Source organism: Zootoca vivipara, chromosome 10, assembly GCF_963506605.1.
Source record: "Zootoca vivipara chromosome 10, rZooViv1.1, whole genome shotgun sequence".
In the NCBI taxonomy this organism is placed as follows: domain Eukaryota; kingdom Metazoa; phylum Chordata; class Lepidosauria; order Squamata; family Lacertidae; genus Zootoca; species Zootoca vivipara.
The window spans coordinates 36,854,815-36,871,335 of NC_083285.1; the positions used below are offsets into that span (position 1 = coordinate 36,854,815).

The 16,521-nt window shown below is 38.5% G+C and overlaps 1 protein-coding gene across 2 annotated transcripts in view; it reads right to left on the reverse strand.

The window, feature by feature from the left end:
• CEP83 (centrosomal protein 83) overlaps positions 1–16,521 on the reverse strand; it is a 51,085-nt gene that overhangs the window by 19,479 nt on the left and 15,085 nt on the right. For both annotated transcript variants that reach the window (XM_060279703.1, XM_060279704.1), the window contains exons 7-10: positions 15,504–15,635; positions 8,387–8,501; positions 1,004–1,148; positions 441–590 (exon numbers count right to left, since the gene is read on the reverse strand). In XM_060279703.1, the coding sequence (XP_060135686.1) occupies positions 441–590; positions 1,004–1,148; positions 8,387–8,501; positions 15,504–15,635 (542 nt within the window). The remainder of the gene's footprint in view (positions 1–440; positions 591–1,003; positions 1,149–8,386; positions 8,502–15,503; positions 15,636–16,521) is intronic.

Consider the following 16,521-nt stretch of genomic DNA (forward strand, 5'->3'; position numbering starts at 1 on the left):
GAAAGAATGTTGAGGAAATGAATGGGAGTGACAATGCATGTATTGAGGACTGGTTCCAAACAACTTTTAGCAATATATGTGTGTATAAGATATAAAAAGAAAATCTAATACAATGGTTATCAGTTTCTTCACTGTATTTTATAGCGTACAATACAATATATGTACAGCTACACATATTGTGTAATTGTGAAAAATGTAGAAGTTTCAAGAATAACTTTAGGCAACAGCATGCTTGAGCTGGCAAAGAAAATGGTGCAAAACAAGGGTCTTCCAATTAAATACCTATTTCTAGAAACCCATTTCTAGAGAAACAAAAACATCTGCCCAGCTTAGACACAAGCAGTGAAGTGTCAAGGGCTTTGTTCAGCAGGCAATAACACTTTCTGATAAAGTGTTAAAAACTCCAATTCCTAAATAGAATTAAAACCTCTACAAATTACCTAAGATCCTTTATTTCCCTTCTGCTGGATTCTTCTGCCACCTGCAGAGCAGATAACTTCTCTTTGTACTCATCCTTTTCCAACTGCCTCTGAGTATCTTGCTCCACTTTGATTTTCTCCAGTTCAGATAATCTGGCTTCAAGTTCTAACCTGAAACATTATGGAGTGTTTAAGAGCTGTGAAAAACAGATTTTTGTTTTTTAAATCGTATCACAAAAACACATATATAAACATATATATATGAGAGAGAACACTTCTACTTGGCTGGTATAGCTTCAGTGTTCCATGACTAGTGCAGAAACAGCACAAGCTCCTTTCCTCAGATTTCATAGCCAGGCACAACTAATTCAGCAGCTTCCTTGGACAGGGCAAGAGTGATTTCAGGATACTGAAGCAATGTGAGATGCGTTTAAAACACCCTGTCCACTGTAGCAATAGCAACTAGCAGCAGCAATTTTACAGCTGGAACATAATGCACAATGACTATATTCATAGGCAGGGAAGTTGCTACAATTTTAAACTCTTTTTGAGCAAGAGAAGAAAACATACAAGAACATACTTACTTTTCCTCCTGTAATGCTGCAAGTTTTTGGAAGCCTTCTTCTTCTGCAGCTTGTACTTTGCGTACCAATTCACGATCCTTTTCTATTAAAAGCATCTTGTGCTGCTCAAGTGTTTTCTTACGTATTTCATTATCTGAGTGTAAACCTGTTTTTAAACATTTGCAGTATTTGAAAGCTCTGAAAATCATTACACAGAAGCTGATAAAACTGAATCTGTTGCTCACTCACGTAAGCTACCCTTTTTCTTACATTCAAGTACAACTTTGCCTACAACTTTCCCACTACTTAAATCAGTGTAGCTTTAGGGAAGTATTATAGAATTAGGCTAAGAACCTTCAATGAATATTTACTCAGAAGTAAATCCCACTGGGTTCAGTGAAGTTTACTCCCAGGTACACGCACACAGGATTGCAGCCTATGTCCCACAAGTTTCAGAAGGAAGGTTAAGTTTCTGTTTAACTTTCACCTGTGGGAAAATCAATGACAATTAAATGTGTTCAAACTTCACCAGTAATGCATTTCATATGCATTTACAGAATTAAAATTAGACACTATTTCTACTGGCATTAATGGGAGCATTAATGGAGGGATATTGTGGCATTTTTATGATAAAGTAAAACATGAATATATTCTCATATTGCAATAATTGTGTGAACCCTCTCTTAAATGAGAATTGTCATCCATTCATGATTATTTATACTTAAATAAAGGAGGAGGAGGAGAACAACGAAGAAGAGGGTCAAATCGAGGGATAACTGAAGGTTTAAATGTAGTGAAGGGTTTTTATAGTGTTGTTTACTTTATCTTATTTTTTTTTTTACCTTTTTTTGTATTTTTCTGCTTGATAGCGTGTTTAGATAATTGAATTTAAATTTTAGTTAAACATAAACAATTATTAAGACCTATTTAGATTTGAGGGAGGAAATAGGAGGAACTAAGCAGATAAGGCAGAAGTTTGAGGGAAAATTGATATCTCCTTGGTGTTTAAAACTCTTTGCAAGTTCGTGAAATTTATTTTAGTGATTGGGAAAGTGTTATAATATTAATAAAGGAATGAATCTCAATATTATTTCCTGGAATGTGAACGGTTTAAATAATAAACTTAAACGGAATAAGATAGAGCATGTTTTGAAAAAAAGCCAATGGGATGTGATATGCCTACAAGAAGTTCATATTGCAAGAAAACATGAAAGAGTTTTGAAAAATAAAAAATTGGGGGAAGAATTTGTTTCGCTAGACCCAAAAAAGAAAAGAGGGGTAGTAACATATATTAAACATAAAATAAAAACAGAAAAAATATTTCAAGACAAGGAAGGGAGAGTGGTCGGAACGAGACTCTATCTCCCCAATGGTAATGTCATGGTAATAAATGTCTATGCGCCAAATGGGGGGAAAATAAATTTCTTTAAGGAGTTAAATGACTGGATAGGAGAATTTGCGAATGATGAAGAAATAATCCTAGTAGGAGATTTTAATGGGATAGTGAGACCGGATATAGACAAATCAAGCAACCAGAAAAAGAATAAAGGGAGACTACCAGGTGTGTTTTTCAATATCGTGGAAAATTTTGATTTAGTAGATTGTTGGAGACTAAGAAATGAAAGAGAGAGAAGATACACCTTCTATTCAGAGTCTAAAAAATCAGCGTCGAGAATTGACATCATGTGGGTATCTAAAAATTTACTTTCCAAAGTAGTGAAAACTGAAATAATGACAAAATCTTTGTCAGACCACAACCCGGTGATGTTGAAAATAAAAGATAATTATAAGAAATTTACCAGATGGCGTCTAGATGAGAGTGTTCTAAATGATGAGAATTTTGTAAACAAAATGAAGAAAGAAATAAAAGAATTTTTCCAAACTAATGAAACAGAAGGTATGAGCTTAGAAACAGTCTGGGATGCAGGTAAAGCATTTATAAGAGGTATGTATATACAGCAGAGAAGCAAAATAAAAAAAGAAAGGGAAAAAAAATTAAATATAATTAAGGGGAAAATAGAGGAAGGAGAAAAAGAATTAGCTAAAAACCCTAAAAATGAGAAAGCAGCAATTCAAGTTAAAATCTGGCAAAATGAGTTATCAGCATTAATGGGTTATGAGTTAGAAAAGAAAATTAAATGGGCAAAACAGAGAACATTTGAAGCCGGGGGGGAAATTGGGAAGTTATTGGCATGGAGGTTAAGGAAACAACAAAACGGGCAAACAATTACAAATATTAGAAACGGGGGAGAAAATTGGATTAAAAGAGAAGACATACAAAAATGCTTTGTGAAATATTACAAGAAATTATATACAGGGAGGAAGGTAGAGGAGGCGAAAATAGAAGAATATTTAAAAAATTGTAAAGTACCACAAATAAGTGAAGAAGAAAAGAGAATCTTAAATAACCCAATAACAATACAAGAGATTCATGAAAACATAGGTAAACTCAAAATAGGAAAATCACCGGGACCTGATGGTCTTTCAAATTTACATTATAAAGTATTCAGATCAGAATTAGAAGGGATGTATCAAAAATTAGTAAATAAAATATTGGAGGATGGCGTCACCCCCAAAACCTGGCAAGAGGCGTTTATAACGTTAATACCTAAAGGAGATAAAAGTAATGATCAGGTGGAAAATTTTAGGCCCATCTCCCTACTGAATTCAGATTATAAAATTTTCGCCGGAATTTTAGCAAATCGCTTGAAAGGGATTCTTAGTAGAATTATAGGAGCAGATCAGCAGGGTTTCCTACCAAAAAGGAAGATGAGCAGAAATGTGAGAATTGTATTAGATCTTATAGAGTTTCTGGATTGGAACCCTGGGAAAAAAGTAGCGTTTATATTCCTGGACGCAGAGAAAGCTTTTGATCATGTAAATTGGAATTATATGAAAAAAATGATGGTGAAAGTAGGAATAGAGGGGAAATTCTTCCAAGGTATAAACGCAATATATAAAAGGCAAGTAGCGAAATTAATTATCAACGGGGAATTATCAGATGAATTCGAAGTGTCAAGGGGGACACGCCAGGGGTGTCCACTGTCTCCTCTCCTGTTTGTGCTAACAATAGAATGCCTGTTGAAAATAATAAAGGAGGATGAGAACATTAAAGGGATCAAAGTGAAAAACAATGTGTTTAAAATTAAAGCATTCGCTGATGATGTAGTAATAATGGTAGAAGATCCAAAGGATTCAATAAAAAATCTTGAATTGGCGCTACAAAAATATGGAGAGGTGGCAGGATTAAGGATAAATTGGAAAAAAACTAAAATATTGGTCAAAAATATAAGAGGACAAGATGAAGAGGAGATAAAAGCAATAACAGAGTGGGAAATCGTGAAGAAAGTAAAGTATCTAGGAATTGAAATAACAACAAATAATATTAATTTATTCGAAAATAATTATGCAAAAATTTGGAAATCCATTAAAAAAGATTTAGAAAGATGGGGAAATTTGAAATTATCATTCTCAGCCAAAATTGCGGCAATCAAAATGTCAGTCTTACCCAAAATGTTATTTCTTTTTCAAATGCTTCCTATTATAGATAAAAAAGAGGTTTTCGAGAATTGGAGAAGGGATTTAAGTAAATTTATATGGGAGGGGGAAAAAGCTAGGATTCAATTTAGGTTACTTACTGACATTGAGGAAAGAGGGGGGTGGGGAGTCCCAGACTTAAAGATCTATTATGCCGCGGCAGGCTTGTGCTGGGTCAAGGATTGGATAAAATTGGAAGATAAAGAAATTTTGGATTTGGAAGGGTTTAGAAATTTAGCAGGCTGGCACATATATTTATTAAATGAAAAGAGAGGAAACCCAAAAGAATTCTCAGATCACGTTTTCAAAAAAGCATTATTAAAGATCTGGATGGACTATAAACACCTGTTGGAACCGAAAACGCCTTGGTGGACATCACCTTTAGAGATGACGGCCGTATGTACCGTGTTTCCCCTTTTTTAAGACACCGTCTTATTACTTTTTTTTCTCAAAAAACCACAGGGTGGCTTATTTTTGGTGGGATGTCTTACTCGTATTTTTATTATGAGTCTGAGGGAAGGGAGGTGTGCGTCCCTGGCCCAGCCCTCTCTCCCCAGCCCTGGGATGTTCGCAAAGGGCTGCTCTCTCTCTCCTCTGATGTGGGGACTCACTTAATAGCAATCTGCTACACTGGAGCTTCTTAAATCTAAACCAGTATAATGGAATCTATCTGTGTGATACAGTCCTAGCAGTAGCCTATAGTAAAGCAAATAAGGATCTCTACTAGCCAGCTGCCCAAGACTTAAGTTCCAACAATGTAACACTTTGTAGTGCTAAAATAAAAAAAATCCTTCAGTAGCACCTTAAAGACCAACTAAGTTTTATTTTGGTATGAGTCTTTAAGGTGCTACTGAAGGAATTTTTTTATTTTACTTCGACCCAGACCAACACGGCTACCTACCTGTAACCAGAACTTTGTAGTGCTATCACTGATAGCAAAGAAGCTACCTGCTGAGAACAAAGAAGCCAGCTAAACAGCAATTAAGATTGCTGACTTGGTAAATGGTAGCAATTAAGAAGCAATTGAGCTAGCAAGGTAAAATTTTGTGGGTAAAGGAAGCTAGGACCGGCAGTTTAACTTTTGTGCTCACAAACAGCAAGAAGGAAAAAGTCCTTAATTTTTTTAAAAAAGTCCCCAAGGCAAGGACTGCGATCCAGACTACTTACAAATCCTTAAAGGGGCAGCTCCACAGACAAGCAAGCATAAGGTAGAAAGGAAGGCTGCAAGGAGACAACAATCAGACACAGGAGACTGCCGTCAAGAGGAAATCAACAGGCAACTCATGGGTGGACGCATAGAATGGAAGGGAAAGGTGGAGGGAAGCGAGAGGTGGGTTCTGTGTGTGTGTGAGAGAGAGAGACAGAGAGACAGAGAGACACAGACGCGCACACGGAGATCTCTCCCTTAAAGGGAAAACAGCCTTTGCATTCAATCGCTCCTCTCCCGTCAAGAGGAAATCAACAGGCAACTCATGGGTGGACGCATAGAATGGAAGGGAAAGGTGGAGGGAAGCGAGAGGTGGGTTCTGTGTGTGTGTGAGAGAGAGAGAGAGAGAGACAGAGAGACAGAGGACACAGACGCGCACACGGAGATCTCTCCCTTAAAGGGAAAACAGCCTTTGCATTCAATCGCCCCTCTCCCGTCAAGAGGAAATCAACAGGCAACTCAGGGGTGGGCGCATAGAATGGAAGGGAAAGGTGGGGGGAAGCGAGAGGTGGGTGCTCTCTCTCTCTCTGTGTGTGTGTGTGTGTGTGTGAGAGAGAGAGAGAGAGAGAGAGAGAGAGATGCAGGGGGCGGGGGGAGAGAGAGAGACAGACGCGCTCACGGAGGTCACGAGGCTTCGGCAGCCAGCAGCTACGGCTCTTCAGTGCATTTTTACAAGCTTTTAAAGGAAATACGTGTCTGTGGAGCGACAGCAAAATGGAGATATTTTTAAGGGGGGGTTGGCTGGCGGGAGGGGGGTTATTGCTACTGGGTGAAGGGTCTATCAGTATGTCTTATTTTCGGGGTATGGCTTGTATCGCGCAATTGCTTAGAAATCCTGCTATGGCTTATATAATGACTACGTCTTAAAAAAGGGGAAACACGGTAGTAGAACTTATGATAAAAGATGGCTAACTTATCAAGAATTATTGATTAAGGAAAATGGGAAATTAATATTGAAACCGTATTATGAGATCAAGGATAAGTGTTCGAGCTGGCTGCAATACCATCAGATGCAGAGTCTTTTAAACAAGCACAGGGAAATTGGTTTTATAGATAACAAATCTAAATTACAGGAGATCTTGTTAGATAATGAAAGTAAACTATTAGCAAAATTATACAGCCACTTGTTAGAGTGGGAATTGAAAGACGAAGAAGTCAAATGTACAATGATAAGGTGGGCACAAGATTTAGGAAGACCGATATTCAGAAAGCAATGGGATAATTTGTGGAGGGAAGGCATGAAATTTACAGCTTGTTCAAATATAAAAGAGAACATGATGAAGATAATATACAGGTGGCATCTCACACCGGAAAAGATAGCAAAAATTTATAAAACTAATTCGAAAGAATGTTGGAAATGCAAAAAGAAATTAGGAAATTATTACCATTGCTGGTGGCTGTGTGATAAAATACATGAATTTTGGAACAATGTGTATGAAAAATTAAAAAAGATGCTTAAGTTTACATTTGAGAAAAAACCAGAGATAATGTTATTGAGTATGGTGCCAGATAATTTCCCTAACGATAGGAAAAATATATTATTATATGCATGTGCTGCAGCTCGCCTTCTTATAGCAAAGAACTGGAAAGGAGAGAAAGTACCAACAATTGGTGAATGGCAAGTAAAATTAGTGGAATTCATGAACTTAGCAAAGATGACAGCAGCAATTAGAGATATCCCGATACAGAAAAGTAAAGCAGAATGGAAATATGTTGAAGAGTATTTTAAAAAGGAGAAAATAAACACAAGTTTGGTGATATGCTTTGAGTAAAATACATATAGGATGAATAACAAATGGGTAATTAATGGAGGAAATGTTAATTTGGTAGATAATGCGGGGATAGAGATAAAGCAGGACAAAGTAGAACTGATAAAGGGAAGCAATGTTCAAACAATAGGAAATATGTTTTCCCCCCCCCCTTTTTTTTTCTTTTTCTTTTTTAATCTGTATTATATTTCTATGTTTATGTAAGTGTTGTTTTTTATCTGGTATGTATATGTATATGTGTATGCACACATATTACATATGCATGGGAGTATATATATATGCTATACTCCTTTTTTTCTTCTTCTTCTTTTTTTTTCCTTTTTTTCTTTTTTTCCTTTTTTTTCTCTTCTACTTCTTTTTCTACCTCATTGATTTATGCTCTACGATTTTGTTATGTAACTTTGATATATAATTTATGATTTATGGTATATGTTTTATGATCTCGTTTGTAATTATAAAATACGAAATAAAGGTTAAAATTTAAAAAAAAAAAGAATATATTCATGTTTTACTTTATCATAAAAATGCCACAATATCCCTCCAACCCCAGAAAAAGACATTAAAAATGTAAAAATTAAATATTCACAATGCTATGACAGTTATGGCGAAAAGTCCCTACTGAATTTAAGAATTACACTAATTATATCCATGATTACTTCTGTTATGTCAGCTTACTGGTATATGAGCACATAGCTGGGTGCAGTGGGGCTACATGTTAGACAAAAACCATGGCAGCTTATTGAAAGTGACACATTAAAATGAAAGTATCCCAGTGAAAGGTATATGGCTGCACGACAGTACTTACTGGACTGTTCTAAACTTTTCTCAAAGACAAAATTCTGTATCTATAATTGGTGGCAATAACAAATCACTGAAGTAATAAAGTTTTACCATCTATTTCACTTTGAATCTTGTTTCTTTCTCTTTCTATCTCAGTCCTAGCTCTTGCCGCTTCCAGCTTGATGTTTGTTATTTCTAACTTGTGTGAATGCTTAAGTTCTTCAACCTATAGAAGATAATGTTTTATCAATTTCCAGTTTTGATCAGAACAGTTTTTCGCCTCTTTCTGCTTAAGGAGGATAAAATCATGCAAGAACCCCTCCTATCTTCTTCTGGATGAAAGATTCTGAGGTTTTCTCCTACTTCCATAGGAGTTCCCCAAGCTAGAAATATGGTAGCTGAAATGATTTATGAAAAATATTTTTAAAATGGTAACCATTTAAAATACAGCCTGCTCTGGGTGTCATTGCCAAATGAGAGGTGGCAGGGCAACCACTAGGAGCAGAGCCTTTCCAACAGTGGCACTCACACAATGGAACACCATACCTAGAGGTCTGTCAGACCCCAACACTATATTCTTTCAGGCATCTTGGGTGCCTTGGTAGAAAGGTAGTATATTAAAGATAATAAATTAATTCCCAAAGTAGGGAATTACAGAAAAAAAATTAAAAATACTGTAGACCATAAAAGCTTTCAGGTTATGTTCATCAATGTCTGACTAAATAGGGGAATCTAGTGCCATGTATCTGTAACAGACTGCATTCAGTGATCAGCACCTTCCTTATACCCAATTTAACAGGAGCTGGGTCTCCACCTCTCTTTTGCACACACAAATATTATTTGGAAATTCTTAAGATAAAATTTCAAACAATTATTAATGAATACCCCAATCTGCTATTATTTAACTTGCAACAGATATTAATAAGAACTGTGACTAGGTAATAACTGATACACATGTACACCTGATACATATATGCAACCTGTAACAAGGCGCCTCTCACATGAAAACTTTTTGTCTGAACCAGGGCTTGCTTGCATGCACATACTTGTGCACATAGACACATGCAAACCAATTTCACATGAAAAACCTATTTCCTGGAGCCATGCAAATTGGCTCCAAGTGGCTTAAGCATTCAGGTCAATGTTTAAATGAAACTGTCAACCTCATTTCAAATAAAAATACTATACACCCATGTGGGAATACTATTTTTTTTAATGAGCACTGCTGAGAAATGCACTCAATCCATTCCAAGCTGTGCTGATCAGTTAGGATACAATACTTGTAGGTACTGCTATCAGAACACTTGTTATCCAAAATTCAGTTATCTGAACATAATTATGCTCAAAATTCACTGTGTGAACGACCGATTCAGATATCCAAACAGGCAGTTTGCCCACTTCCTTAGTTTGTGCTTTGCTGGTCGGCAGCAGCCATTTTCAGGTAGAAACAATGGTGGTGGTGCAAGGAGGGGAGTGGACAAATCAGAGAGCAAGAGAGACTGGGCAACTCAGTTTTTCCTTTGTCTCTCTTCTGCTACCGGTAGTTGGCAGTAGCCATTTTAGGAAGTAACCATTGCAGAAGGGGAAGAGAGACCACAGATTAGAAATATTCCCATAGCAAAGAATGGAAATTGTCAGCTTGTTATGCGATCGCTTTCTAACAAGTGATTTCCTGGGGACACATTTTGTTCAGAAGCTGGGACCTACCTGTACTACTAAACTGGGTAATCAAAGGTGATAACATAAAAGAGCATCCTTAAAGGCCAGCATTCAAATGTCTAAAACTTCTACAGTGTTTTAAGAGATTTTAAAATAGACACAGAGGAAGCACACAATTTGGCAACTTGCTGTTTTTACTGAGTTCAATGTTCTGCGAGGCAATCTGTCACTCGACAACATAAGCTTTCATGCTAGAGAAGTGCTAGTCTTAACTATGCCATTAAAATCACTGACCTGGTATAATTGGCTCAGTATTATGGCAGATCATCTATCTCTTATATGTCACACAGCTAACCTTGGAAAAGAAATTTCAACGTGCTTCGTCACAAACCCAACACAATGTAAAACCGAAGCAGCTGTCTTCCTGCCACATAAGTAACACTGTTTTTTCAATAGAAAAATCAAAACATTGAAGACAATTATTGTCTGAAATGAACTGAAATTCTAGTTTAAACTTTCCTAGTACAGTAATTATAGGGCTGTTAAAAATTAAGCAGTAGGAGAAAGCTCTTTTCAATGTCAAATGTAATCACAATCCGCTACTGTGTAGAAGCTACAAATGTTTTAAGAATTAGTATTTGATTAAGCAACTATAGTTAAGACACTGATTTTCTTAAAGGAAAAAAGGAAGCTCCATTTGTCATTTACACATCACAAGGTTTGACCACATCCCTTCATGGTCTACCTGTCATCAATGGTTATTCTAGTTAAAAATGTTGGTTTTTGTATCACTGCTGATCAGGAACATACGAAGCTGCCTTAAACCAAGTCAGACCACTGCTACATTTAGCTCAGAACTGTCCACAGTAATTGGCAGTGACATTTCAAGATTACAGAGAGGGCTCTCTTGCACCCTACCTGGAGATGCATACAAAGCTATTGCCCTCCAAACCATCTTGGAGATCCTTTTCAGTGGTTACCTGTAGGGCTGTGCAATATCTGCTTTCCATATCTCAATACACCACCAGCTAAATGCCACAGCTTGGATGAGAGCACTCCCTTCAGAGTCAAATCCACATTTATCCCCCATAATCAGGATTTCAGGATAGAAGCTTTCCACCATGAAATTATAAAAGACTTAGACAAATTGGAAAAACGGCATATTCCCATTAGACATAATATTACTAAAGAACAACAAGAATTAATTCAGAAATGGGCAAGTGACCGCTCGATTACAATCAAACCTGCGGACAAGGGAGGGGCAATCGTGTTAATGGACACAGACATTTATGAACAGGAAATTATCAGGCAATTGTCCGATAAAAAAATATTATTCACCCCTCAACAATGATCCCACCCCTAAAGTCTTTACCCTGATCCGAACCACAGTGAATGAAGCATTAGCATTAGATTATATTTCTATACAGACTGCCGAGTTCTTACTCTGCAAAAATCCACGGGTCCCAATCTTTTATACTCTCCCCAAGATCCATAAAAATATTTTACCTCCGCCTGGCCGCCCTATTGTCTCAGCGGTTTGGTTCACTTACTGAACCACTATCCAAGTACCTAGACTCATTTCTATTTGAACACTCCACTGCAACCACCACATATATCCGTGACACCAAAGATCTCATAGCTAAACTAGAAAATGTTCCCATCCCTAGAGGTGCTATTTTAGCAACCCTAGATGTAGGTTCCCTGTATACCAACATTCCACTTGTAACTATGGTATAAGAGGAACCATTGAGAATTTATTACGTTCCAGACAAGAACAAAATCCACCATATCATTTCTTAATCCAATTATTGGACATTGTTCTTGAAAATAATTTCTTCCGGTATAAAAATGACTTTTATCTCCAAACTCAGGGTGTCGCTATGGGAGCGGCTCTGGCCCCTTCGGTGGCCAATATTCATATGTTTGATTTTGAAAACAAATATTTCTATTCTGGATCTAACCCTTACTTACAGGATATTATTTTGATCAAAAGATGATTTGTTTATAATTTTTAAATCTGAAGGAACGTGCACAGCATTTCTAGAATGGGTTAATACTCTGGATCCCCATTTAAAATTTACTTGCCACCATCATGACGAAGAAATTCCTTTTTTGGACGTAATTGTTTACATTTCCGACAAAAACTCCCTGGAATTTAAACCCTACAAAAAGCCAACAGATCGCTACTCCCTACTCCATTATTCTTCCAGCCACCCATCACATTTGAGAAGGAATCTACCGTACGGACAATTAATCAGGCTCAAAAGGAATGCTACTGTCGAGAAAGACTACCAAAATGCAGCTCACAAGCTAGGAGAAGCCCTTACTAATCGGGGCTACCCTGATTACATTATATAAGACGCATACAAACGCATCGACAGTCGCAACAGGGAAGAGTTACTTGCAACACCACCTGACAACACCAACAGAAAATCCTCCTGTTTAGTTATGGGGATGGATTTCACTCCCCTAGCCCATCATATCAGAAACATAATATACAAACACAGGCACATTGTGGAAGACATTCCTGGCTGTAAAGATCCCCCGCTCTTAGGGTTTAGAAAGAAAGGGACCCTACGCAATCAATTGGTGAAAGCAGATTGCCTAGAACCGTCATCTATTATTACCAAAGGCCACTATAGGTGCGGCTCCTGCAATTTGTGTCCTTACAGTTTGCCAATTAAGGAGATCAGGAGTGAACACACTTGGTTCACCTTTAAGATTAATTCGATGACAACCTGCAATTCTAAGAATGTTGTATACTGCATAAGGTGTCCCTGTAACAAACTGTACATAGGAAGCACTACGCGACCCCTTAAGGTTTGCATAGGGGAACATAGATATTGTGCTTCCGTAACCAAGTCATGGAAGCCCCCCTCACATCTCACTTCCTACAAAAGAAGCATAGTGATTCGGACTTCATGTTTTTTTGCATCTGGCAGTATACCCCTAAAAAATACCATTTGTTGTTTAGTCGTTTAGTCGCGTCCGACTCTTCGTGACCCCATGGACACGAAAAATACCATAAACAGGATATTTTAAAGATTCTCAGGCAACAAGAAACCAAATTGATTTTCATGCTTAAGACGTTACAACCGCATGGCCTCAATTCAGAGCTTGATCTTTCAGTATTCATTTAATCATACACCAACTCGGTCTTTTCAGTACTTGAATTCTGCCTCTCCCTCCCTAATTGCTTATCTCCCGGGAAGGAGTTTCCTGTGTATGTGTGACTCAAACAGAGCAATCTTGCTTAGGCCACCTTATTCAATTCTAACAAAGAATATAATATTAAAATAACACATTCTAACTAAGAATACAAAGAATATAAAATGTGTAAGCTTTAATTTCTGATATGCTTGGTTTAGATATCTGTTCTTAATAATGTGTATAACTGAAATCAGTATTCTATTTTTGTTGTTAGTGAATTTGAAAAATTAACAAGAAAACTCTGTGGCCTAAGCCTAAATAAGAAACTGTACTTTCACTGTAAGTATTGCTTGTACAAATTCGTTTGTCCAAACACCAATTCAGATATTTTGTTTAAATATTAACGAACTTAACTTGAATGTATTACAAGAACAGAAAGAAGAAGATACCACTGAAGAAGCCCAATATTGGGCAAAACAGGTCTTAAACGCCGGCAACCTATCTGTTGCGTCGTTGCTGATCCACCCTGTATCGCCTGTACTTTGCGTTTACCTTATTTCCTGTTAATACATTAAGACTTTGGTTTTTTCTGTGCCTTCGTGTTCTGCCTGTGTTGTATCACATTTAAACGTCACGATATGGCAGCATATTACGATGTCGGAAAAGAGGTGGGGAGGAAGAAGGCAACTGCCAGCCATGGAGACAATTAGCATCACTGTGTGCAGCTTCTGCCTGTTCCAAAGCCGCCGCCTCCTCCAGTGCCCACCTTGGCACAGGTGGGGCATGTGGGTGGCCTGCCTCTTCCTCCAGGAGAAAGAGGTAAAATGGCCACTGTGCGTGAGACTGGGGGGGGGGACTTGATCAGTAGAGAAGTGGGCTTCCTTAATATACTTCCTTTATACTTAAATGTTAATTCTCACAATGAGAATTATTCCACACTGAAGCAGTTGCAGCTCCATTCTCTATCATATGGATGCCTGGCTTCTTTAATAATAGCTACTGCTGCAGGTATCAGCGTACATAGAAGGCCGTTAAGATGAAAGATCACAGTTTATCATTTCTACAATCTCCAACAGTCATCTTGTGGTTACCCAGTTTCTGTTTTTGTGTTTCTGTGCTTTAAAACATAGTTTCTATTTTGCCCTCATGGAAGGAAGAAAACAGAATAATATGAGGAATAATTTCTCTAAACTAACCAGAACGAACCAGAGCAGCACACAGAAACGCTGTTTACCTTCCTGCAGGGGCGGTACCTATTTCTCTACTTGCACTTTGATGTGCTTTCGAACTGCTAGATTGGCAGGAGCTGGGACCGAGCAATGGGAGCTCACCCCGTCACGGGGATTCGAACCGCTGACCTTCTGATCGGCAAGCCCTAGGCTCTGTGGTTTAACCCACAGCGCCACCCACGTCCCCCAAATTAGTTCCCACTAAAATCAAGTCACATTGTGACTTAAGCACAACTATCTTAATCTGGATCCCATCCCCAACCCTTCTCTTTAGGCAGCTTAGACTTGCTGCAAGGAGTCTTATTTTCCCCCCTTTCCCAAACAGAATTGAGATGGAGGGGGAAGGTGCTTTCTAAGAAATAGGCTGTTATCACAGGTAAGATCTGGCACAAGCTTCAGGCTGAAAACATGAAAGTACAATTCTCCCCATCTGAGAAATAAAAGCCCACTAACATTTAAAGAGTGAGAATCTTGAGATCGCAAGTGAAAGTACTGGCTATTTAGATTAACTTGATGCAGCAATTTCTTGTTTATATAACTATTGAGAAGGCATGCCTTACATCTTAATAACCAAGGTGGATTTTTTAAAAAGTCACTGCTCCCACTTCCACATGCAAGGAACTTCCACTCATGCAAGTGGAATGCAGCACATTTATCCTTCACACAGAGAACAAACATATCAAGGAAAAGATTAGGCTAGAAGTTCTCTCTCCAACTTCTAATTTTTGTATGGAGAAACATTATGTGCGAAAGAGCATTCTCTCTATCATACAAGTCTCCACCTACTGGCTGAAGAGGTGCAGGCTAGAAACAGTTTGCTACCTCAAGTAACTACCGGTAGTTCTCAGAGTTGACTAGCGCTAGGCTAGACCAACCAACAGTCTGATGTGGCATAAGACAACCTCCTATATTCACAATAGTAAGTGGTATTAAATGTGATTTGTAGATGTCATTACTGCTTCAGGGAACAGTGCCAAAAACAAAATGCTAGCTATGTTTTCATGCCAACAGAAAAATACAAAGAGAATAAGAACCTGGCTTTTCAAACACTGAATTATGAAAAAGGAGAGAAATAAAGCCATGTAATAGAGACAATTTGTCTCCAAATGGTTGGTTGGAAGGTATGTTCATAGCTAATGGTTCTGGTAACATCTCTGAAAAATCTGTCTTGACAGCATCAAAATACTTACTTTAGTTGTCAAGGCACTGATCTCTCGTTCAGCTTTATGTAGCTTGCTTCTTAAGAGTGTATTCTGCTCACTGCTCAGCTGCAGATCCTTTTCAATGCGTTCAAGCTGCAGCTTAAGGGATTGTTTTTCTGCCTTAAAATTAAGAAATGAAATCTTAAATTGCTTCACAGAAATGAATCCTGAAACAGAGTTCTAAACCTATTTGCACAAAAGTAAGATTCCTTCACCCAAAACCTCATTACCTGGCTGGGACTGATGTGCTGGTTTCAAGAGGCCAATAGAATCAGTGCCATTACTTCTAGTAAGTAAGCATTTGAGGTCTCAAATCTTTTTGGGATCTCTGGGTCATTTTACATTAACATATTTTAGATGGTTAGCTTATTTGCTCTGAAGTTAAATAGCTTCCCTAGGAAGCTAGGGCTAGTTCAAGCACCAGAACTACATCACAATAATCCCTTCTCCCCTCCTAAAAAGTCTCTTCCCCACCTCGGGGGAGGAGATGTTGTGGGCACCACGAGGCCTTCACGTAGGGGGGGGGGGAATGGTTAGCACTCCCCCCAGCCCATTGGCCCGTTCCCTGCCGCGGCACACCCGCAGCGCACCCAATCCGGGTGTGCTGTGGGGGCGTGGCCCGGTTATTTAAGCGGGCGTGCGGCGGGGAAACGACCTCGCTTCTTTGACCTAGCTCCGAAGTTTCTCCCGCCCACCTCCCCCTTTTAGGCAGGGTTATTCCGTGACTTCGCTACGGACTACGGTCAGTCGCCTATTGAGGCTGGGTAGGAATTTTCCCACCTGGCAAATTGGCTCAGGCCAGGTGGTTTTCGCCTACCTCGTGGCAGTTTGTCACAACTTGGTTTTGGCGGTAGGCATTGGATTATCTCAAGAAGGTACAGGTGTGGGGGGGAGGTTGCTGGTATCACCTCCCCCAAGATTTGGAAAGGTACTCCCTTAAGGAGTCCGGGGGCGTTGCAAAGTCCGAAGCCGTGGTAGGTGAGGGCCAGAGAGCACGCACCCTAGC